Source organism: Megascapheus bottae, chromosome 17 (assembly GCF_031878675.1).
Source record: "Megascapheus bottae isolate mThoBot1 chromosome 17, mThoBot2.hap1, whole genome shotgun sequence".
In the NCBI taxonomy this organism is placed as follows: Eukaryota; Metazoa; Chordata; class Mammalia; order Rodentia; family Geomyidae; genus Megascapheus; species Megascapheus bottae.
In genome coordinates this window covers 3,846,296-3,869,570 of record NC_143525.1, presented here as the reverse complement: position 1 = coordinate 3,869,570, position 23,275 = coordinate 3,846,296, and the positions used below count along the sequence as shown (strand labels likewise).

At 56.9% G+C, this 23,275-nt stretch overlaps 1 protein-coding gene across 2 annotated transcripts in view; it reads right to left on the bottom strand.

Annotated features, from left to right (window-relative positions):
• Positions 1-60: 60 nt before the first annotated feature.
• Rai1 (retinoic acid induced 1) overlaps positions 61-23,275 on the bottom strand; it is a 125,147-nt gene continuing 101,932 nt past the window's right edge. For both annotated transcript variants that reach the window (XM_090349401.1, XM_090349402.1), the window contains 4 exons: positions 11,925-17,577; positions 6,688-6,781; positions 2,461-2,510; positions 61-2,061 (listed from right to left, as the gene is read on the bottom strand). In XM_090349401.1, coding sequence (XP_090205527.1) covers positions 2,047-2,061; positions 2,461-2,510; positions 6,688-6,781; positions 11,925-17,561 — 5,796 coding nt within the window. In that variant the 5' untranslated portion in view covers positions 17,562-17,577 and the 3' untranslated portion in view covers positions 61-2,046. The remainder of the gene's footprint in view (positions 2,062-2,460; positions 2,511-6,687; positions 6,782-11,924; positions 17,578-23,275) is intronic.

Sequence of the window (23,275 nt, the reverse complement as noted above, 5' to 3'; positions counted from 1 at the left end):
TGGTGAGCCAGTATCCTGGCTTCAGAGGCTCATGTGCTACTTTTGCCTTTTACAAACTTTTATTTTCGTAGGTTGAGTTTTGTACAGAGAATAAAGAATGAAATTATTTATAACCTGGGCTTTGTTCCTTTGGGTAGGAGGGTGTGCTTCAGCTGAGGGATACACTAACTCCTCTCCCCTGGGGACCTTGGGCCAGAATTCGGCCCTTTCCAAAGTTGTGGCCTCTAGTAGACCTTTCTCACTCATCCGACCATGTTTGTAGCAACCCTTAGAGCCTTGATGGTCCCGATTGTCCTTTCCCACCCCCTTAAGACCCCGCCAGGAACCAGGATGACACAGGAAGGCAGACTCAAGAGCCTGTATGACAGATGTTACAACCTGGGTTCCCAGTGTCTCACCTAGCTGTATTCAGGACTGGACACCACATGCGCAGATGAGGCCATCAAGCATTAAGAGGTCTACTGATCTAGTGTCCCAACTTGGCAGAATCTGATCCCCATTTGTGCCTTCCCATCAGCCACATAAAGCCTGGTCCCAACTCCCAGCAGAATCTGGTCAGAATCCAGGGGCTGCAGACTTCCAAAACAATCGTTGTATCTTTATTGACTTTTTTTTTTTCTGAATGCAATGACTGTTTTTTTTTTTTTTAACTCTTAAGGAAAATAAACATCTTTTAGAAACAGCTCGATACACACAATCTTCAGTGTGAAGCAATATACTAATAAGAACACTAGTCGTCTTAACATTTACAGTCTTCATATATATTATATATATGTATATGTATACATATATATACACTATATAACGAGGCCAGATATAATACACACGTTTACCATTTTACAGTCATATGTACAGGAAGTTGCTAGGGCTGCCCCGGGCAGGGGGCTGCGTCAGGCCTATCGAAGCGTGGACAGAGCTGAGGACACGGACGGACAGGTGGACAGACTGGCGAGGACTGGCCCGGGCTGGTGGTGGCTGCACGGGGAAGGGCCATCACAGTGGCCCCTTCCCCTGAAAGGGCCCGGTTGGGGTTCTGTGCTGCGGGGCGCACGACGCACGGTGGCTGGCGACACACGGGAGAAGCGAGCATGTTCCCAACATATATACATTCTATGTAACATATATATAGAGGGGTACACAGGTTTTGTACACGAATCTAGCGCTGTCCCTGCCCCCGGGCCGAGTGGGTGCTGCGCTCCCCGGCGATGACTGACCCGGAGTGACCGCGGTGCTTCGTGGGACGACTGCGCATCTGCTGGAGGTCCCTGGGTCCGGTTCCTTATTTTATTTATTTTTTGCTGCGCGTCCAGGCTGGGCTCCAGGGATGGGGTGGAGGATCAGAAAGGGGACAAACAGAAGCAAAAGGGTGTCCCAGTCTCCCCCGCACCCCCCGCCCCTGGCGCAGGCCCACGACTAACCCGCACAAAAGCTTTGGCAAAGACTGGGTGGGAAGAACTCCTGGCCACGTTCCGAGGGCTTCTCCCCAAGCCTCTGCTCCCTCCCACGCCCGCCTGGCCTTCTTCACGAAGGCTTCGGTCTGCCCCCTCCTCGAGCCGCCCAGGGGCCTCTCACTGGGCCGTCTGCCCTCCATCCCTACTCCAGGCGCCCAGGTGCCAGCTGCCACCGCCGGGGATGGCGGCAGCACCCACGAGGAATGTGTGCCACGTCGAACTTTCGGGGGGGGGGAGCGTCCCCAGGCCAAAGCCATCTCGCACCCCCGCCAGAGGCTGGATGCCCCCGAGCCACGAGGAGTCTGGCCACTCCCCGGGCTCCGCTCTCCAAGCCTGGCTTCAGGGGTGGTGGGCAACAGCGCCCCATGCGGTCCGGCTCCGGAAGCGGCCTCCTCCGGAACAGGTTTTCTTTCCAACCCGGGACCGCAAGTCTGAGCCCTTGGCGGCCGGATCCAAGATCCGGAACTCGGATCAAGGATCGGCTCCGCGCCCGCGCCGGGAGCAGCTCAACGCTCCGGGGTGCGCAGGCGGCTCCTCTCCTTCGGCGGTGGACGGGCAGGCGGACTCCGGCGGCTCCTCCAGTCGTGGTGGTGGATTACAATGGCAGCCTCTGCAGAACACGAGACGCGGAGAGCCAGTTATTCCGAGAAGGCGTGCGCGGGTGTGCGTGGTGCGCGTGCCCGGAGGCCCCGCCCCGCCGAGGCCCCGCCTGCCCCACCAGGTCTCGCAGGCTCCGCCCCCGGCCTGGCCCGGAGGGTCCGCCCTGCCTGACCTCCATGGAAAAGTCCAGCTGGAGCACATGCTGTCAGCCTTCACCCGTGTGCCCTGCACCCGTGGCCCCACCAGCCCCGTCTCCATCCCCTGGCAGGTCCCTTCCCTCCCTGCCTGTGCCGACCTGTTCCCAGGCCCGTGAAGGCACAGCCAAGACCAGACTAGGGTCTTATAAAGGAAGCGGGGGGGGGGGGGGGGGGGGGGGGGGGGGGGAAGAAGGACACTTATGGTCACGTACCTTATGCTTGGGACACTTCAAAGAAAAGTTCTCTTCGATGAATATGCAACCTGTGACCAAAGGGAAGGTTTGGTGGTTAGAGAGTGGGGGGAGCTACTGTCCAGATTGGAAGGGAGAGGTGAGCTGTGGGCTCAGGGTGGCCCAGGTCCTGCTTAAAGCCCCACAACCCAAACTCCATCATGAGGATGCAACGGGATAGTCCTGCCCCTGGTCTTAACCCTTACCTCATTTCCTCCACCTAGAACTTCCTCACCCCGCTGGATCCCACCAGGCCCATTTCCACTAGTGCACTGCTTACTCCTTATCACTGAAGATCTTCCCTGGCTCTGTGAGGCAGACCCCGGGCCCCCAGATTCTTCTCCCTCATCCGCCTTGTTCTGCATGGTCACTCCTGTTACAGTGGGTGGGTCTACAAATGGATTGCTTGCTAGCAGTCTCCCTCCTAAGGAAGGCTGCAGAGTGAGGAATGTGCCCAGCCCCCAAGCCTCCCTTTACCTGCATACCCAGGCAGGTAAGGTGGTGACAGAGGAAGCGAGCCACAGGTCTGGACTCCAGTCGACTGTGCCGAGTCACTGTCATCTGCAGGACGTGGCCTAACTACGTGGGTGTATAAAACTTCACTTGGGCTGCACAAGGCAGGTGCTAGGGGAGGGGCCTGTTCCTATGGGAACAGAGAGGCTGCACACATCAATTTAGGGTCCCTGTGAATCAATCCTGAGTGTATGGGCAGTGGCCTACTGTGCAGAAGCTACCGAGCATGGCCAGTAGTTGTTTCTACCTGTCCAGGGGAGGCTCAGCACCTGGCCATTCCCATCCAGGGAGACCTGCCTTTCCCCCTAGGTGCTTCCACTTTCCACCTGAAGGCCCTATCTGCCCACAATCTAGGACCCACCTTCCTTAATGCCTCCTTCTAGCTCACACTGGGGGTACTGCACCCCCAAGCAGGAGCATGGCTGCTGGGTAGATAAGATAGCTGCAAGCCTCATTGTGGCTACTGCTTCTTTCTGCCCACCCCCTAGAAGCTAGAAGCTGAGGCAGCCACGACTTGAAAGCAGCCTGTAGTACCAGCTGTCTAGAAGCCACTATCGGCCATCACACAGCTCCATGACTAGGCTAGATTTCCACTGTGCACACACTGCTGGCAGGTGGTCCTCCGGCTCAGTGGCTCAAGGACCTGGGCTACTGGAAGTTGAGGCTACTTCCAAACCAGCTAGCCCAGTAGTCACCCAGCAGCCACTGGGGCCAGTTGCTGAGGAGTGCCAGACCTCAGAGTCTTCCCTGGTCCCACATGGCTGGTCTGGTGGGCCACAGGATGAGTGAACATTCTGACAGGACATCTTGCTGCTTCTGTCTTGGGAGCCACTACGAATCTCAAGTGGGGACCCTTAGTAAGGGCTGGGAGCTGGCAGCCTGTGGGCACCCTGGGAGTCTGAGTACATCTTAGGCGCCTCTCCCACCTTGCCCCTGCCCCTCCACGGCTCACGTGAGCCTCCACCTGCCCATTGCCAAGGAGTAACCGGACGAGCCTGGTGGGGACAGTTCTGCCGGCGATGCCTCAGCACAGTTGGCCCCCAGTTTGGCCACGTGTGTGGTAGGTGGATCACACGGGGCCTTTATCGAGAGACTTTCTGCAGTTCATCCCACTGCGAGCCCTGGCAGCCCCTGGGATTTGCTTCAGCTAGCACAAGTGGAAGGGTCTGTACTGGGCTAGAGAGAGGCCCTGTGCTGGGCCAGTGCTGGAGGCAGCACCAAGTGATGCAAACAAGAACTGGCCCAGCTGTGGCCTCCCAGAGCATGCAGCCCCTGGCAGAGGCTGCCCACTGGCTTGTGTCTTTGTGAGAATTAAGGAATCACTGCTGCTTAAAGCATTAAGGTGAGCCTGGAAGGGTTGGCTGCTCAGTAGCAGTATTCCCCTCTATCTTTTCACCCAGGCCCAACTCCAACCAGCAACTCCCGTAATAGTGGGAAGCCAGATGTCAGGCTCAACACCCCATTCCTCACCTCTTACAAGTCCTGTGGGTTCGTGCCACACAGTCTCTGGGGTGTATGACTCTACCCACTCCAGCCAGCCTCTCCTGCTGGGACTACTGCAGGAACAGCCCTGATCTTGTCCTCCCAGCCCCCTTCTGTCTCAATCCCCTTGACTCTGCGGAGCTTCCTATTATACAGCTCACAGCCTGGTGAATGTCCACCTCCCTGGGTCTTTTGGGCTTTCACTCAAATGTCTCCTCTGCCTGAATTTTCCCAGGATGCTCTCCTAGCTCGGATAAGACAAATCTCTCCCACAAGCACACTCATTCCTTGTCTGGCCTCCATTACTGTGGGCAGAAACAAGCTGGCCCGTCTGTCCATTCCAAGGGGTTCCCTGGGGAAGTTGGAAAAAGAGGGAGAAAGCCAGACTATATGCTCTGCTCCTCTCTCCAGGGCCATGCTACAGGGCTCTGATAACACTGCCCACTGGTGAAGATGCAGCTGGAGACAGTGCTGGGCCCGCAGCGGTAGAGCTCACTCATGCTAGCTGCTGTAGGAGTGAGACTGCCCTGGTAAGGCCATGTCCACACATCCAAACCTGGACCCAGTGTGTGGTATGAGGTAGAACCAGAGAGAAACCCCACTGCGATCCCACTCCCGTAAGCCTCTCCAGCCCTCTCTGAGGTCACCATTCGGAATCTGGCGGGGGCAGCTTGGTGTTGGCCTTGGATCCGGCAGGCAGGAGGGGCAGTGGAAGGGTCTGCTGGCTGGTGACAGAAGCCCTGGGCTATGTCCACCATGAGGCAGGGTGAAGGTCACACCATCCCTTTCCAGACCAGAGCTCTGAGGGATGGAGGTGTAAGGAGGGGCTCGGCCCAAAATAAGGCAGAGGCTGCATCTCCTGGTTAGGGTTCACTATTCTGCTCTGCTCCCCATAACCGCAGAAAGAAGAGGAGTAAAATCACCGCTTTATACACAGAACCCAGCACAGAGACAGCTGTGGTGCCCCAGACTACATGGAAATAAAGGCTCCCAGAGTTGGGTGAGGTAGCCTAAGCCTCTCTCCCTTAAAGTATCACCATCAGTGCCAGGCCCAGAGGCTCACTTCTGTGAATCTAGCTACTCAGGAGGCTGAGGATCACAGTTTAAGGCCAGACAGGGCAAGAGTCTGTGAGACTTCTATCTGTAATTAACCACCAGAAAACCCGAAGCGGTGCTGTGGCTCAAAGTAGTAAAGAGCTAGCCTTGAGCAAAAAGAGCTCAGATTTAATGCCCAGACACCAAGTTCAAGGCCTACCCCTATCCCCAACAACAACAAATAACCATTCAAAAATTGGTGACTATGATACCATAGCTTTTCTTACATAGATGTAAAGAATCTCACTGAGCCTTCGTTTTCCTACCTGACCAATGAGGGGCAGGCTGGTGCAACCTGCAAGTTTGTGTGCCGGGCAAAAGTGCATGCATGAGGATAATGAGGAAGAGGTAGAGACTGAGGGGTACAGAGGGAGCTGTGCCCTGCTCTATACTCACTACCAATAGCCCATTTGGTCTCAGATTGTTCTGATCTTCACCCCCCCCCCCGCCCCCGCCTCCACCTCCAGATACTGCTGGGGTTTGAATACAGGGCTTATACTGGCTAGGCTGGTTTTTCACACTTGAAACACACCTCTCATTCCTTTTTGTGTTAATTGCTTTTCAGTTACTTTCCCCCAGTTTTGCCTGAGGCCAGCCTCAGATTGCACTCTTCCTACTTAGGATTACAGAGATGTACACCCCACACTCAACTTATCCATTGAAGCAGGGTCTCAGCAACCCTGCCTGAGCTGGCTTCAAATTGCAGTCCTTCCCATTCTGCCTCCCAAGAAGCTGGAATTATCATAGTGAGCTCGATTGCTTGTCTGACTGGGAATGTAACCCAAGGCTTCACAATTGCTAGCCAAATGCTCTGCCCTTCGTTTGGTATTTACTGCTGTATAACCTTTCCCTTTCTCTCTGTACACTTTCCAAAGGCCCAGCTCCTTACTGAGCTTGCCACACTGTCACTTCTATCTTATTTCTCCTTACTGCTCAGGGCTGTCTGTCCTCTATCAGACAAGTAGGAAGTGATTTTGGGGTCTCTGGCGTTGCCCAACCCAGGTCTAGGCAGAGGAAAAGATGAATGTGGGAGTGGGAGGGGGACCCTAGCAATGACATGGGACCTGGTTTAGAGGAGCTGTGCCCAGACTCTTCCCGGTCCCCTTGGCTGGCACTCACCCGCGTCGCTGGCACACGGATAGTGGTAGGTGTGGACACAGCCTTTGTAGGAGCATCCGATGGTGGCCCCGGCTTCTTGGCAGCTGGAACATGTCTGATGAAGAGAAAAGGAAGGCAGGTGAGTCCCCCATCTTTCCAGACAGGCCCCAGCAGCCCCACCTCCTGCCTCCAAATTGGCTGCTGGAAGGCACTGGGATGCCGGCACCCTGAACACTTGTTCACTGGCAGCTAGTATGCTGGTATGCTCGGTGCCACTGGCCTCCGTGCCTGGGGCTAGCGGCCATCTGCGCAGTGCTACCCGCATGCTGTGAATGGTGTGTCCTTGGTTGTTTTTTTATTTTATTTTTTTAATCGGTGGCACTGGGATTTGAACCTAAGGCCTCATGCTTGCTTGGTTGATGCATTACTCCTTGAGCCACACCAGTCCTGCTGTTTGCTGATTTATTCTGGGAGAAAAGAATCTGGTGTGGAACCATAATCCTCTAGGCTTCAGCTTCCAGAGTAGCTAGAATTACCGGTATGAGTCATGACAGCCTGGCTTGTATTTTGGTTCTGAGACAGGAGGCTCACTAATTTTGCCTAGACTGGCTTGGAACCCTGTATCCTCCTTCCCTAGCATCAGGGACTACAGTCATACACCCTTATCCCTGGCCCAAGTAGCTAAAACCATGCACTCAGATGCAGTATGAAAACCTGATGTTCTAGAATGTTCTTCAGCTCCCTACTTCACTCCTGGCTCCTAGCCTCCCCAGCTGCATGGTATGATTGGGCCCACTAGGTTTTGACTCAGGACCCAAACTGGAGCTGAGACCGAATCAGTAACTGTAATACTAGACTGGGAGGAGTGGCTTCCACGTGTGATCTCTGCTGCTCAGGAGGCACAGCTCTGAAGGGTTATGATCTGAGGCTGGCCCGGGGCAAAGACGTAAGGCCTTATGGGGAAAGTGAGCAAAACAAAACAAGTTCAAGCATGGCTCACCCCTTTGTGGCTCCTGCTAGCAGCCCTACTGCACAGATGGTGGGAGGGTGGGTGCTCTGCTGTCTACTCCTGGCCATGGTGGGAGCATGCAGCAGTGAGCCACACGCTCGTCACCAGGGTTAGACAGTCACCTCCCTGGGACAGCAAAGATCAGGTGCAGAGGGGGTGACAGGGTGACATAGGACCCTCAAGATTCTGATTTCCTGTCAACCTGACCGGATGGCCTGGCATCCCCACACATCTTGTGTGTGTGTGGGGGGGGTTATGGCCCTATAAGGAGGGTGATGCAGAGAAAGCCCTTGGAAGAGAGGGACAGACGCAGGTCCAAGGTCACGTGTGTTCATGAACCACAGCGGTATGATCTGGCTGGGAAGTCAGGGTGGAAGGGAATTGAGGGGCATGCAGGCCCCGAAGCCAAGTCCTGGGGCAAGTCCTGTGGCTTGAGCTGCAGGTCTCAGCATTGTCTCTGCTTTTGTGCTCAAGGCCTAGTTCTCTGACCACTCCAGTCTCAGGTCTGCTTTCAGCTTTTTCAGTGGTTAACTGGAGATTAGCGTCTCCCAGCCAGGTGCTGGTGCCTCTCCCCTGTAATCCTAACTACTCAGGAGGCTGAGATCTGAGGATTGTGGTTCAAAGCTACAAGTCCCTGAGAGTTTTATCTCCATGTAACCACCAGAAAACCAGAAGTGGCACTGTCAGAGTGCTAGCCTGGAGCTGAAGAGCTCAGGGACAGTACCCAGGCCCAGAGTTCAAGCACCACAATCGGAAAAAAAAAAGTCTCTCAGGCTTTTCTACCTGGGCTGGCTTTGAACCCTGAATCCTGATCCTCAGATCCCAGCCTCCTGAGTAGCTAGGGTTATATGTGTGAGCTGCCAGCACCCAGTAGAATCACAGATATTTCTAATTTTTGGTGGTAATAGAATTTAATTCAGAGCCTCACGCTCGCTAAGTAGGTGAGCGCTCTACAACTGAAGTCATGCACCAAGCCCTTTTTGGTTTAGTCATTTTTCAGATAGTCTTGCACTTGTGCTCTGGTCTAACCTCAGATCAGGAACCCTCACATCCCAGCCTCCTGAGTAGTTGAAATCACAGGAGGAAGCCTCCATACCCCGTCTAGTATCACAGTTATTTATCCAGGTTACTAGTAGGGAAGCCTTCCTGGGATCACAGCTCCAGGTTGAGCCCGTGTCAAATAAAACCTAGCGGGCCCAGGCCCACAATGCTATCCTGGATGAGGCAGGCTCCACCTGAGCTCTTGCAGCGGAGGAGGCCAGGAGCAGGTGTGAAGTGGAGCTGAGCAGCATTCTAGAACGCCAGGCTTTCACACTGTCTCTGAGTAGACAGTTTTAACTGCTTGGGGCTAAGCCTTTCTTCTTGTCTGGTAGAATGGCATGAGGATCTGGAATCCAACATTCCCCAATTCCTGACCTCCACAGAAGAGATGCAGCACCAGCAGGGCCTCGGATGAGGCTGAGTCCTCGGCAGCCCGTGGGGTGTTACAACTTTCAAGGAGCTGCTACAGTTGACAGGTCCTCTCTGCCTTACCATATCCCCCAACAACCCTTGAGACAGGCATCTGAGTACCATTTTAGCCAGAAACAGGTATGGAGACACATCTCTGATGCCCAGTCCCAGCAACCCCCACACGAGGCCTATGAGCGGCCTTGTTTGTCCCAGGGCCCCCATGAGGCCCAAGCAGACACTGCCATCCTCAAAATAAGACAATTCAGTCCCCTGTGTCCCCCTCATTGGCAGCATTTTGTCACCAGGCCTCACCTGGATGGGACAGGGATGCAAGATATGGTAATGGCAAAGTGGGGCTTGAGGCAGATCAGGAAGCTGAGGCTCTAGGAAGACAGGGCATTAGCAGGGCTCAGACATTGCAGGTATTGTGGGGAAGGAGGAAGAGAGGGTCGCCAGGGCCACAGCTCAGTCCACAGGTGGCAAAGGGGGGCTGTCATGGTCACCTGCTCTACCTGGGTCAGCATCAGGGCTGGAGCTATACAGTGGCATTAGGCAGAGCTGGGATTTGAACCACTGTTTGTTGTGCTGTGCTGGTCCTAGGGCTTAAACTCAGGAGCCCGGTCCCTTAGCTGTTTCACTCAAGGCTAGCACTCGACCACTTGAGCCACAGCTCCACTCCCAGCTTTTTGCCGGTTAGTTGGAGATAGTCTCGTGGACCTTTTCTGCCTGGGAAGGTTCTGAACTGTGATCCTCTCAAGTAGCTGGGATTGCAGGCATGAACGCCTGGCATCTGGCTCGGGGCATTTGGTTTCAGGGGAGCAGGGTGACTTCAGGCCTGGAAGGCAGGAAGGAGCAGGGAAGTGCACCGAGGCCACTCTACAGGGATGCTAGGAAGGGTTATCCTATACATTCGTCCATGGGGACAGCCCGGTGTTTCCTCTTGGGGACTTGTCCATACCTGCCATACCCTGGTCCCCCAAGGCTCCGACAGTGGCCTCTTGCCTGGATGGGCAGCACACCCTGTCTACCAGCCTAGGCCAGCTAGGGCTGGAAGGGAGAGACCCACTGTGGCCAGAAAATTCCTGCTCAGTGTGGGCCCAGTGTGAGCCAGCTCTCTGGCTTGAGTCAGAGCCACAGGGACAGGCCTGGGCAGGGAAGGCGTCATTCTGTGTGCCTCCTGGCCTGGGCCAGGCAGTGCTGTGCACAGGGGACAAGCTGAGTTCTCAGCCCTGGCCCTCAGCACCCCGTGAGGCCACAGAGCTGAGGCTTCTGGGTAGATGGTAGTTTTCAGTGGGGCTGACATGAACGGCAGGGGCAAGGTAGTCACCAGCTGGGGCCAGCAGGTCCAAGAACAATTAGATTTTTTTTTTAATGGTAAGAAAAAGTTGAATTTATTTCAGGACAGCTGGGAAGGCAGGCAGAGGACATAGGGAGGAGGGAGAAAAATTGAGAAGGGAAGGAAACTGAAAACAAAATCAAAACAGTAACCCACAGACAATCCAGGGCTGAGGGGGCCATAGCCCATGGATGTATACAGTGGGGCACAGGAGCTGATTCCTTGCCACTGTGATACATGGCCTGGCTTTTTTTTTGGCAAGGTGGTCTTAGAAAGGGTCTCTAGCCATTCCTGGGGTCAGCGAGGGGAGATGGAGAAAACCCAGGAAACCCAGGGGACATGGCTAACAGCCTCTATGGCCCCTCAGATATGGCAACCAGGAGAGCACCTGTGTGGAGCACAGGTAGGGCGCTGGGCGAGTCTGCTAGCCTGGGCAGCTCTGCCAGGTGACCAAACGGCTCAGAGGCAGTCCATGCCCTTCCAGGCCCTGGCTCCTCCTGAGCCTGGCACCTGCAGCAGGCTGTGGTAAGGAGAGGGAAGCAGGTGTGCACACAACCAGGACCAGATGCGTGGGGCCAGGGATTTGGCTGAGCCCCAAGTGTGCAGAGGGAGAAGGACACCCCCCAGTGGCAAGACACAGATCTATTATCCTAGGGTGCAGACACTTCCACGAGCCACCCCCATGGAGAAGGCAGGCTTTACAGAGGCCTGTGGGCCTGCAGCCGTCTCTGCCTGGCGTTCTCACGGACTAGAGAGGCTGTGGATCCCGGAAGGGAGCCTAAACAGTCACGCCTGCGATGCCTTGGCAGCGGTAGTACCGGCATTATCCTTGTCTTCCTAGCCTTGTGATGCCAGATACAGGGTCCTAAATGTGGGCCAGGTGCCACACTAACAGCACGATGGCCATTAGCTCACTGTGGCCCCGTGATCCCTGTGGTGGGCACCAGGCACTGACTTTGGAGCTGAGGGAGCACAGAGAAGTGAAGAATCCATTCATAGCCACTTGGCGGCCACAGCTCTCGGAGGGGAGCTGGTACTTGGGGCTGAGCACAGGGGCTGCGGTGGGCTAGGGTTCCATGTTCCATGTTCCCTGTGACCTGAGGGCCATCTCTGCCCCAGGGCAAACAGGACTCGCCTGTTCCCACAAACCACCCTAGCTCTGCATTCTGGGGGCCTCCCATGTACTCTGGACCCAAGCTTCTCGGTGGGGGCGGGGCTGGTAGGGGTGGGAACTGGTGGGGTGGGAGGTAGGAGCTGTGGAGAGGTGTTTTCTGGGATGGGGTGGAGCAGCACGTCCTGCCTCGACCTCACTTGGGCCTTGGCTTTGCCCCCCTTGCTTCCGGCTCCTCGGGGGATTCTGTGGCATGGGCACCATCGGTTCAACCTGCAGCTCTGCAGACACCAGCTGCCTGCCTGCACCTCAGGGCCCCATGCCCCACCCCAGCCGGGCTGGCTTCTTACCATGTCCAGGGCCACCTTCATGGCCTCCTGCAGCCCAAAGAGCTTCCCGGCCACCAGGTAGACCCCGCTGGTCCACACGGCACAGGCCTCATGCACCCAGTGCTCCTGGGTGTCCCCGCCAGGCTCTGTGGGGACCCCTTTGCTGCATTCATGCTTGCGGTTCTTGTCAGCTGGGGCGGCCTCCTCGCCCCCGTCCCCCCGACCATCGCAGCAATAACAACTCTGCAGCCGCCGGGACAGGCCCCGGGCGCTGGTGCGCAGCGAGCCCTGCTTGGCTGGGTCAGCTGGGACATCAGGCCGGGAAGGCTTCCCAGTGGTGGTGGCTGTGGTGGTGGTGGTGGTGGCGGTGGCGGTGGCTGCGGTGGCAGCGGCTGTGGCCGCTGCAGTGGCCACACACTCGAGGCCTTTGACTGTTCTCTCAAGGGGGAGTGAGGCCTCCTCGAAGGTGCCTTCTGGCCGCACCTTCTCCTTGAGTTTTGGCTTCTTTTTGGGGAGGCAGTGTTCAGGGTAGTAGGGCCCACAGAGGTCCCCAAGGTCCTTGAAGTTGGCCGGGTTTTGGCAGAGGCAGCAAACAAGGCAAGAGGTACTCAGGGCCTTGGATACCACAGGCCCCAGGTGCATGGTAGAGGAGAGGGGTAGGGAGGGCCGGGGCTGCAGGATGGCGCCTCCAGGGAGTGTGGTCAGGGAGGCCCCAGCTGAGTCCAAGGAGAAGGAGGAAGAGGAGGAGGTGGAAGAGGAAGGCTTCCTGTGGGGCTTGGGCTCACCCCCGGGGGAGTTGACAACAGTGCACACGGTGGTGAATGCGTCTCGCTTCTCCACCCGCACGAAGGGCGAGAAGGCTGGGGTCCGGCTGTCTGCCCTCAGCCGCTTGCAAGAGGAAATGTACTTGAGGCGGATTTCAGGCTCTGCAGGATCCAGGGGCAGCACCTGCTGCTGCCGTCTCCGCTTGGCACGCCCCTTACAGGGAGAAGCATTGGTGTTCTTGGCTCGGCCCCGAGTAAGACGCTTCCGCTTGGAGTAGCTGCTGTAGTTGGTGTGGCCTGGCTGCTTCTGTGCCCTTGTCTGGGGCTGGCAGGGTCGGCCCTCCGGAGGCTGGGAGGCTAGGCCCAGCTCCTCTGTCTTTGGCTTCTTGCCTCCTCCACCTCCTCCTCCTCCACTACCTCCACTAGAGTTGTCCTCCACATCGCCCTGGGTGCTGCTGGCCCTGTCTCGGGGAGTAAGGAGCAGAGCTGGGCCAAGATAGGGTCGCTTCTCCAGAGGGATTTTGGAAAGTCCTGGAGCTCCTGCCCTGCCTTTCCGGCTCCTCTTCTTGGGTGCTAGGGCAGACCCCCCAGGTTGCAGGGCCTCTGCGGGTGGGAAGGCCTCACTTTTGAAGCAGTCAGTTGAGGACAGTTTCTTACTATTCACGAGCTTGCCTTTTAAGGCCCTGTTGGCCAGGTTTCTGCATAACGGGTCTGCTCCCGAAGCTGCGGGGAGCTTCTGCCCAGTGCCCAAGCTGACCAGACCCTCTTCTGCCCCAGCCGGGCTGACCCCTGCACTCTTGAGCCCACCACGGTCTTTCTCAGGGAGGGCCGGGCTCGGAGGAGTCCCAAGAGGGGCCCCTGGCACTTTGCACACAAACTTCTTGAGGCTGGGCGAGGTGATCTTCTGCACAATGGCCTCCAGCTTCAGGCCCCTGCCCTTCCGGGGTGGCAGCACCTTAGTCTTCATGGCACCCTGGAAGGCTGCCCGGGAGGCGAGCTTGATGCAGGTGTCGGGGGTCTCCAGGGGTGGCGGCTTGGTGGGAGGCTGACCGTTGCCCTTGGGCTTGGCCTTCTTGGGGGAGGACACCCTCCTGAAGAGGTTGGGGGAACCCTCAGCCCTCTCCTCCTTCCCGTCCCCGCCACTGCTAACGCTGCCACTTGTGTTGCTGCTGCTGCTGCTACTGCTGCTTCGGAGAACGAGGTTCCGCTTCTTGGTGGGGACAGGCGTCATGAAGGCTGACTTCCTTTTGAGCGCGTGCAGGGGCCGGTCTGAAAGCCTGCCCCCTGTGCCAGGCTTGGGGACTCTTGCCCGCTGGCTCACCCGGCCTTCCTTCTGGAGGCTGCTGGAGACCTTGAATGTGGTGGGCAGGTGGTTGTTAGCGAGGAGTTTCTTGGTGGCACGGCAGTTGGGGAGCCGGCTCTCTGAGGGCCGCCTCCGCTTGGCATGGAAGATCTCCTGGGGTTTGGTACGGGACCGGAGAATCATGGAGCGCTGGTCCTTGCCGGGTGTGCCGGGCGAGTCCGTCTCCTTGGTCTTGGAACCCATGGGGCTGCTGTCTGAGGCCACGGGCAGGGCAGCTGGGTTGCTGGGGCTGGACGCAGCCTTGGGCGAGGGCTTCCCCACCCGCTTTCCAGACTTGAAGGCAGCTCGCTGCTTGCCCCCTAGTTTGTCTGGAGGGGCAGGGGTGGTGGTCAGGCCTGGGGGTCCAGGTGTGCGGGGCTCGCTCAAGGCAGTGAGGGAGCGGGTGCACATTCTCGGAAGGCCTTCTGAGGCACCCCGGCCTGGAGCCCCAGCCCCTTCCATTTGTCCTTGTGGGGGGCCTGTGCAGGACTCAGGGAGCAAGAGGTCTTTGGGCAGCACAGGGGCCCTGCATGGGGAGTCCTCGGCCTCAGGCAGCCCCCGGTGCACCCGCCGGCTTCGTAAACTTTTGCCCCGTGGCACGGGCTCTTTCTTAGCGATTGGTGCCTCAGGCACAGCGGGCTTGTTCAGTTTGGGGGCCAGGGTGGGGTCGGAGGAGGCAGCGTCCCCTGGAGCCCGCTCTGCATCCGGCCTATCCTCACCTGGCTTCATGTGGGACAGGGAGGACTCAAACCAGCTCTGGACCTTGGACTCAGCACCCACAGTGGGGCCCAGCAAGATGACAGACTCCCCAGAGAGGTGGCATGGGGAATCCCAGCCAGCCTTGGAGTCCAGCACTTCCTCGGCCTCCTCCTTGGTGCAGATGAGCGGGGCCTTGGGTGAGAGGGGGTCCTGCAGGCCCGGCCTCTGCTCCGGGCTGCCCAGCAGCTCGCACAGGGAAGAGTACTCCTCCTCAGCCTCCAGGTCCTCCTTCCTGCCAGGGGCCGGCAGCAGTGGCAGGTCCCCAAAGTCGGCGGCAGAACAGCAGTGTCGGCTGTCCTCCAGCCACCGGTCAGCCTTGCCCACGTCGGGACATTGCAGCAGCCCGCCTGCCTCCTCCTTCACCCCACCCGCCTCCTCCTGCTTGAAATCCCCGGGGAGCAGGGCTGCCTTGTCCCTTGGGGGCTCCTCCTCCTGGAAGCCCAGGCAGGCAGAAGCCTCATGGGCTTCCCCTTTGCCCATTCCTTCCGAAGCCTTCCCGCCCTGCTCCAGACCTTTGGTGAGTTCACCAGGGTGTAGACCCCACCGGGGACAAGCATCCCCCAGGTTCTCCTCTGGCCAGGCAAAGGGGTTGGCACTGTCCACTGAGCTGGCCGTGGTTGTATCTGGGAAGCAGTCAAATGCTGCTGTGGTGGGGTCCGGAGCGGGAGCCCCAAGAGTGGACTTGGTGCCAAAGGACAGGGCACTGGTTGTCTTTTTGGGATCAGGGGTGGCAAAGGCCACAGAAGGGTCTTCAAACAGCCCTGCGTTGAAATCCTTGGTGCTGCCACCCTTGTCCAGCTGCAAGGAGTCAGGCAGGGCTTCTGGCTCCCCTGGCCGTGGCCATGCAGTCTTGGCTACGGAGTCCAAGCAGGCGCTGTGGTTCTCCAGCGAGAAGGGTGGCTTGCTGGCATCCTTGGGCAAGCCGGGAGCCTCGGCCCAGGCCTTGTCAGCCTTCTCACCGATGGCCTCCTGCAGCCCCAGGATCTCCGAGGCCAGGTCTTCCTGCGCCAGTGCGCTGAGCAGCAGCCGAGGGCAGTCTCGCTCGCCGGCTACGAACTTGGAAAAGCTGTCTAGTGGCAGAGTGCTGTGCAGGCTCTGGAAGGAGTCATCAGATTTGGTGGACATGTCATCAGGTGAGGTCACAGAACAGGTAGACACAGACTCAGGCTTGGCCTTGGAGTTGCTGTTGACCCTGGCAGGGCTGCCACGGGCCTGGCTGCAGTAGAGAAAGCTGCGCTCCAGCGGGTCCTCAGAGCCACTCAGGTAGTCGGCTTCCTGCGGCTCGGCATGGGTGGACTGTGGTGTGCTGCTCGGTGGCTCAGACAGTGGCGTGCCTGCTGGCTCCGCCGAGTAGCCACTGCCCTCAGGACTGCAGTGCTGGCTCTTGTGCTGCTCCGGGGTCCTGGACACGAGGTTCTTGACCCCTTTCTTCTGTGGCACGGCAGCCTTGGACAGTAGGAGTTGCTGCACGGTGTTGGAGATGTTCTCCACCTGTGAGGTCAGGGCCGTGAGGCTCTGCAGGCTGAGATCAGACAGCAGGTTCTCGGGGATCTTGTCCTTTTGCAGGGGCTTGCAGTTGCTGGCCTGGGCGTCCACAGAGCCGGCAGCATCGGTCGGGGAGGGGTTGAGCAGGGGCATGAAATGGCTGTGGTCGGTGATTCCCGTGGGGAAGGCTCCGGTGCTCAGCGGCTGCTGGTTGTATGGAAAGTTCTCCAGGTTGGGCATCAGCGGCGATGGGGTGGAGCTGTAGGAAGGTGAGCGGCCCACGGAGCGTGCAGGGGAGTGGCTGGAGCTGGGGCTGAAGGTCTGGTAATACTGCTCCGGAGTCCTGACAGCTGCATCTGGCTGGCAGTAGCCTTGGCCTTGCTGTCCATAGTGTTGGTATTTGGCGAGGTTTTGGTAGTGGAGGGTTTCCTGGGCGTGGTGCCGGCTCTGAAGTGCTTGCTGCTGCTGCTGCTGTTGCTGCTGCTCATAACCAAGGCGACCTGACTGGTAGGTATGAAGGTTCTGGACCCGCTGCCCCGGGGCCAGGCTGGCATTGGCAGTCAGTGGCCTGTCATGGGGCTGGGAAGATGGTGCTGTGCAGCTCTTGTAAGAGTGCGTCCCCTGGCTGCTGCCCTGGACGGAAGAGGAGAAGGTAGAAGAGGTAGGGAAGGACTGGGAATGCTGGGGAAAGTGGCTGCCCTGGGGAAAGGGCAGGGGAGAGGCGAGGTCATTCTGCAGTTTCTGCCTTTGGAGCTTGGGGTACGCCAAGGGTTGCTGGGGCTGGGGCAGCTGAGGCGGAGGCTGGGGGACATGCAAAGAGTGAGTCCGGAAGGGAAGCTGGGCGCCCTGCTCCGAGTACTGCCGGCCTGGGGGCACTGCAGTCTTCTTCATCAAGTTCTCTTCATACTTGCCCACTCCCCCTGGCAGGGGTTGAGGCTGGGGTGGTGGTGGCTGTGGCGCCCCCCATGCCTGTAGACCTTCCTCGCCTGAGTAGCGTCCCGGGTAGGGGCTGCTGTCCGGGATGCTGCTATAGCCAGGGAAAGCCGGCCTCCCCTGCAGGGCCTTGCTGCCTCGATGGTACTTGTCAGCCACTGTGGTCGCTGAGCCAGAGGGTGTGCTGGTACCACCCTCATAGCCTGCATAAGGCTGTGGGCTGTAATAGTCCTTGGCCAGAAGTCGCTGCCGGTCACAGCTTAGCCCAGCTTGATTGGGCTGCCTGTAATTCTCCAGGCGAGATGTTTCCTGTGAGGTCTGCGGGTAGTTCTGTTGTTTGCCATGGAAACCACACCTTTCTCGAAAAGACTGCATGACTCGGGCTGGTTATCTGCGAAAAGAAAAAGGAGAGATGGAGGGCAGGGGGTAGGGGAGGGAAAGCTATTCAGATGGGCCATGTCCTTGTCCTTCTGCCTCAGCCAGCGCCCCTCCCAGCCACCTCCCCTGCCTATGAAGGGCCCTTGATATTCTCGCCCTCCCAGAGCCTCCCCACCAGCTGTACACATATTGACAAGTTCTGGTAGAGGAAGGTATGCTCCCTAATTCCCACTTCCACGGTGCCTGCAGCTGAGCCAAGGACAGCCACCACCAGGATGAGAATGTGCAAAGAGATCCAGCCAGAACCAGGGCGCCAGGGAGCAGCCACTCTACCCCACCTACCTCTTAGCTGGCTCCCCCACCCCTGCACTCCCCTCCTCCCAGCCCTTGCAGACAGCTCAAAATCATTTAGCAGAGCAAGGCAATTCAGGCTCCTGTCCCCTGGGGCTCGCTGGATCCTGTAATCTTAGTCCCCCTGCAGCCGTGCTCAAGCGTGACCCAGACATGCTGGGAGATCCGTGAAAATCTGCCTCTGCCCCCAGCCTGGAGAGGCTACTCACCAAGGCCTGGTGTGACAGCACATACCCAGGAACACACATGCGAGCGCGTGTGCTCGCGTGCGCACACACGCACACACACGCACACACACACACGCATGCACACACGAGTGTGCACACACACACACCTCCTCCTCCTCCCCATCACTGCTATGCCATCTGGACTCTGTCTGTTGCTGCTAGCAGACGTCAACTGGGGGCTGTGGAGCCACTATAGTCAGAAAGCGTCCCTTCCTGACTCCAGGGAAGGCAGGACAGCAGCACCTGCCTCCTCTTTTGATATCATAGGTGCATAAACAGATTACGTGGCCCAGAGTGTGGGAGTGCATACTAATTGAAGACAGACACAGTCCCACAGCTACTGGAGAGCGCCCAGGCCCCAGCCCCTCCTGCGTGGTGTGACGCAGTCCCATCCCTCCTGGCAGGGCCCCTCCTAGTCTCCACAGGTCAGGGCCGGGGCAGGCAGCACTGAGAACCCCATCTGGTTATGATTTTAAGAGCTAGACTCAGTAGGAGTCTGAGCTGCCCCAGAGCAGGGCCCTGGGTCAGAAAAGACCTAGAGCTAGGAAGGGTTATTCAGGGAAGTAGGGCTGGGGGGAGGTATAACACAGGCCAGACCTGGGTGCCTGGGCTACGGGCTCCCCCAACAAACTGGCTGCGATGATCACCCCAGAAAACTCTCAAAGGAGGGATGAAAGAGAGAGGAATGCTCCAGGCTTTGGGGAATCAGGTCAAGGACTGGCTATGAGCCTTGAGTTCCAGAAGGCTCCGAATGTACCTAACACCACCCTGGCCCAGAGGCTGGAAGGACAGTTTCACTTGCTCAGCCTGTCTGGCCTAGGGCCCCAGACGAGAACAGGGACTTTCCTATTCTTATTCCCAAACACACACACACACACACACACACACACACACACACACACACACACACACACAAAGGAGGGGCGGCCTGAGTAGCCTTACACAGATTCCAAGGTTCTTTGAGGGGCCACAGAAAGAAAGATGAATGTGGGAATAAGACTGGGAGACGTGGAGTGGGGGGAGTGGAGGAGGGAGGTCTAGCTGCCCCTCTTCTTTAGTCCAGACCCCATCAAAAATGACAATCTACTCAGTGTCTAAGGACCAACAAAGAGAAGGGGACAGAAGAGGCCTCAGTCCAGTAGAGCAGGACTTGTCCAGGTTAGCAGAGGGCCCTAGAATCCCCCTACCCACTTGTTGCAGTAGGCACCCCATGCCTTCAGAGTCCTTGGTCCTGATCCAGCTGCCCCCAACACACAAAGTAGTGGCTGCTCTTCTGACCCACTTCAATCCCCACCTGATGGATGGCTTGGATGAAACGCTACAGGATCTGACAACCTGAGGGGCTGGTGGCAGCTCCTAGCCCGGTGAGGGTAGCCCAGTGCCTCCTGCCCTGCCCCTGCCCCTGCCCCCTTTACAGAGGAGGCCACCCTGAGGTTTAGGGTTTGGCACAGCGCCCTTCCCAAACCTGCTCCAAAGCCAGAGCCGCTTCCCTGCCGTCCCTGGGTGTGCATTTATGAGCCCGGAATGCGCAAACCCAGGACCACTCCAAGGCTGTGCCTTCCTCGTATATCTGCACAAATTACATTTCGGCTTTTATTAGTCCCAGATCACTCTCATTTCCTGCTGAGTGTCCTGTGGATATCATTAACATTTCTACGGCTTTATTTTTTATTTTTCCCCCCACATTTTCCCAAATGCATTACCAGAAACATTATTTAAAAGGGGGGGGTGTGCCATTAGCAATGTCCCCTTCCCTGCCCACTCTGTCCAAATCTCCCCTCCCTGTTTAATCAGTCCAGCTGCTGCGTCTTTTAATTTAGCTGAACTGGATTACAGGCGTGTTTCCCAATACACATGAGCAGCTGGATGTGGCGAAACATCTATCTCTAAGAAAAGACAGTTCAATTAAAATACAGGAGGCCCAGTGCCTGATGGAGGGCGCAGGCAATACCACCCTTCAAGCCCGAGCTGAAGGAGGGATGCAGGAACAAAGGCATGGTGGCATCACAGCCACCTCTTGAGGTCCCACCCGCTCACCCAGGAGAAAAGGAGTGCTGCTTCTTTAAGAGCTGCCTCGGGCCTGCCATGGGCTGTGTTGTTATTAATTATTGTGATTATGATTATTTTTCAAGAGCGCTAGGAAAGGACAAGGAAGGGGAGAGAGGCTGGGGTAAACTGTATGAGAAGAGGCAAAGGGGGACAGAAGGGGACCCCAAGCAGGACTGACAAGATGACAGTGACCTTTGAGACTGGAAAAAGGAAGAAGTAGGCAGGGGGACACTTCAGGAGTGGGGACGACAGGTTGGTCCATTACATAGACAGCCCTCTCCTGGGCCTGCTTCTTCCCTGGAAAACTGGACTTTTTCAAGGCCTCTTCTCCCATCCTGGAAGAACCTGATGGGTCGAGCACCCTGGAAGTCCCACACTCACAGGACAGCTTCATCCCCATTGCCTCTCCTGGAAGTGGGTCATGCCAGGTCCCTACATGGAGAGTCCAGCCAGGTCCAGCAGGGAAGGAGCTCATGGTCATGCTCCACAGTGCCAGTGCTAGGACTGCAGCCCTCACATCCAGTACCCAGGACCTTTCCTGGACCCAGCAGCCCATATCAGACCTCAGAATCGAGCTACATAGCCATGAAATAATACACGATGAGACCCTACTAGGGTAAGCCCTCAAAGTCTTGGGGCACAGCCTTACCCTCAAGGTAAGGGGAGATGTCCAGGGTGAGGGGAGACCCTTGACTGCTGGGCACCTGATTGTCCTGTCCCTTTTATAGACAAAGTGAAAGTACTTAGCAACCCAGGGACACAATGGGGTGGAGGTTCCATGGAACCCCTGCAGGGAATTCCCATCTTAGAGTTAGAGGATGTCTTGGAGGACAGCAAGATGAAGGTGCTGTGCTAAGGGGCTGAGTATGGATTTCTTGTCTGCTCTGCAGCCTGTGAGGCCCAGAGTATAAGGGCAGGGTCCACTTTTCTTTTTGCAGTGCTACAGATGAGGCCAGAACCTCAGACACAGGTGAAGCCAGAGCCTCGGACACACGTGGCAAGCGCTCTCCCACGGAGCTCTACTCCAAGCTTTCAGGTCTTTTGTTTATTCCTCTTTGTCTTCACCTACCTGCAAGTCAGGCTCACCTTATGTAAGTCTGCTAGCAGGCTATGGTCACTGGCCTCCAGCTGTCAGCATGGCTACTGTCCACTGAGCAGCCTCAGCAAGGGGCCACAAGGCCCAGAGACTCTCTAAATCCCAAGGAAATGGATGGACCTCGGGGTCAGAGCTGCTGCAGGCAATGACAGGATCCAAAGCAAGTTCAGGGGTTGGAAGTTGGCTCACGTGAGAGTGTTAGCCAATGAAAAAAAGCATCTAATAGCAAGTTTGAGTCTCAGACCACGATCCCCGCTCCCCCACAAAAAGCCCAGCTAAGAAAGGATGGGAGGGAATTGTTTCCAGAGAGAAAGAGAGGGCAGAAGGAAAGGGGTGAGGGTGGGGGAGGAACTTCCTGTTCCCTGTCAGCTCCTAGGCCACTGGTCCCATTCCACCTACTTACTCAAGGCTGTTTTATATCCTGGCTTCCTGATTTGCAGCTGCAGAGGAGGAAGAATTAAACCCGTCCCATTAAACGCCAGAAGCAGGGGTGGGTGGGAGGATTTACAGGACCTTGGGAGGTTGGGAAGGGGTAAAGCTGGGGTCCTGGGAGAAGGCGGGGATCACACTGGGGCCTCCCCATCTGTTGTGGATGGGAATAATAAATGTACGAGAGCTGGATGAGCAAGATAAATCATCAGGCAGATTTACTGTTATCTGAGGGTCTATGAGTCCTAAGGGCCTTGGGCTTGATGGGGAAGAAGGGATGAGTCCCTGAAGAGTCAGAAAGACCAGGCAGTTGTGCCCTACTGGCCTGTGAGACTGGCTTAGGAGAGCCCTAGAGGACAAGGCAACCCTACCCACAAAGCATGGCCTCTCCAGTCTTTACCATGTGAGTAACACTTGGGTATATCTCTTCTACATTTAGGAGCCACCCCTGTCATGGGAGAACCCCATGGGCCGGCCAGCATGCCTCTTTGCAGGGCCTAGGGGTCCTAAGTAGTAAGGCAAACAATGGAGTGAGAAGCAGGTGCCTCAATCTACTTTCTGTGAGGTCAGTGACCTCTGGGGAAGCGAGGGCTCAGGACTCTGGGCGATGCTTGAGGTAGGAGCAGGTTTCCTGACTGTCCAGCTTTCCTCCCCTACCCACAAGGCAGGGACTGAGCTGAGATCTACAAAGGGATCTCCTGAAAGTCTGTGAGGCCTGCATTGAGCTTAGACCCTAATAGCACACCGTCATCCCTCCAAGCCAGCGACAGGCAGGGGTTGTGTGTGTGGGGGGGGTGGATGGCCAACACCCTGTAATGAGGTGAGAGGACTGGGTCTGGGGTCTGAAGCTGCCACTAAGCTTCCTGGGGAGTCCAACAGCACAACTATCCACTCACCGGTCTCCTGTGGATCATGTTTTAAGACCTCTTTATTCACCAATGAATAAAAATGCATCAGCACTTCTGTCTCTGTCAAAATGAGGAAAGGAGAAGAGGGAGGGGACTGAGTGCACCATGTAAATGTCGACAGGGTCTAGGCCCACAGCCCACCCTCCCTGCGCTTGGCCAGGCTGATGCCATTAGGGTCTCAGGACCAGCAAACTCTAGGGGTTGGACAGAGGGGCCTGAGAGAAGCCACAGGGACATTTCCAGGTTTTTCTGGGGTTTGAACTCAGACAGGGCCTGAGCACTGTCCTTGGGCTTTCCTCAAGGCTAGAGCTCTACCACTTGAACCACAGCACCACTTCTGGCTTTTCTATTGGATATGGTACAAAGGAATCAAACCCAGGTCTCCAAACATACTAGGTAGGCAAGCACTCTAACCGCTAGGCCAAACTCTCGCTTGCCTGCTTCTCTGCACCCAAACCCCAACTGTTCATGTATTTGCAGGAGTGTATATGATATAGATAAGATAAACCAGAACTGCATATACAACTCCAATGCAGGCTTGTCTTTCCCAACTCACAAGCATGGCTTACTTCCCTAGGGATGAGGAAGTGATAAGCCAATAAGCTTGTCTGAATGCTGACTTTTGACTTTGGCAAGCCTTTCACCTCCCTG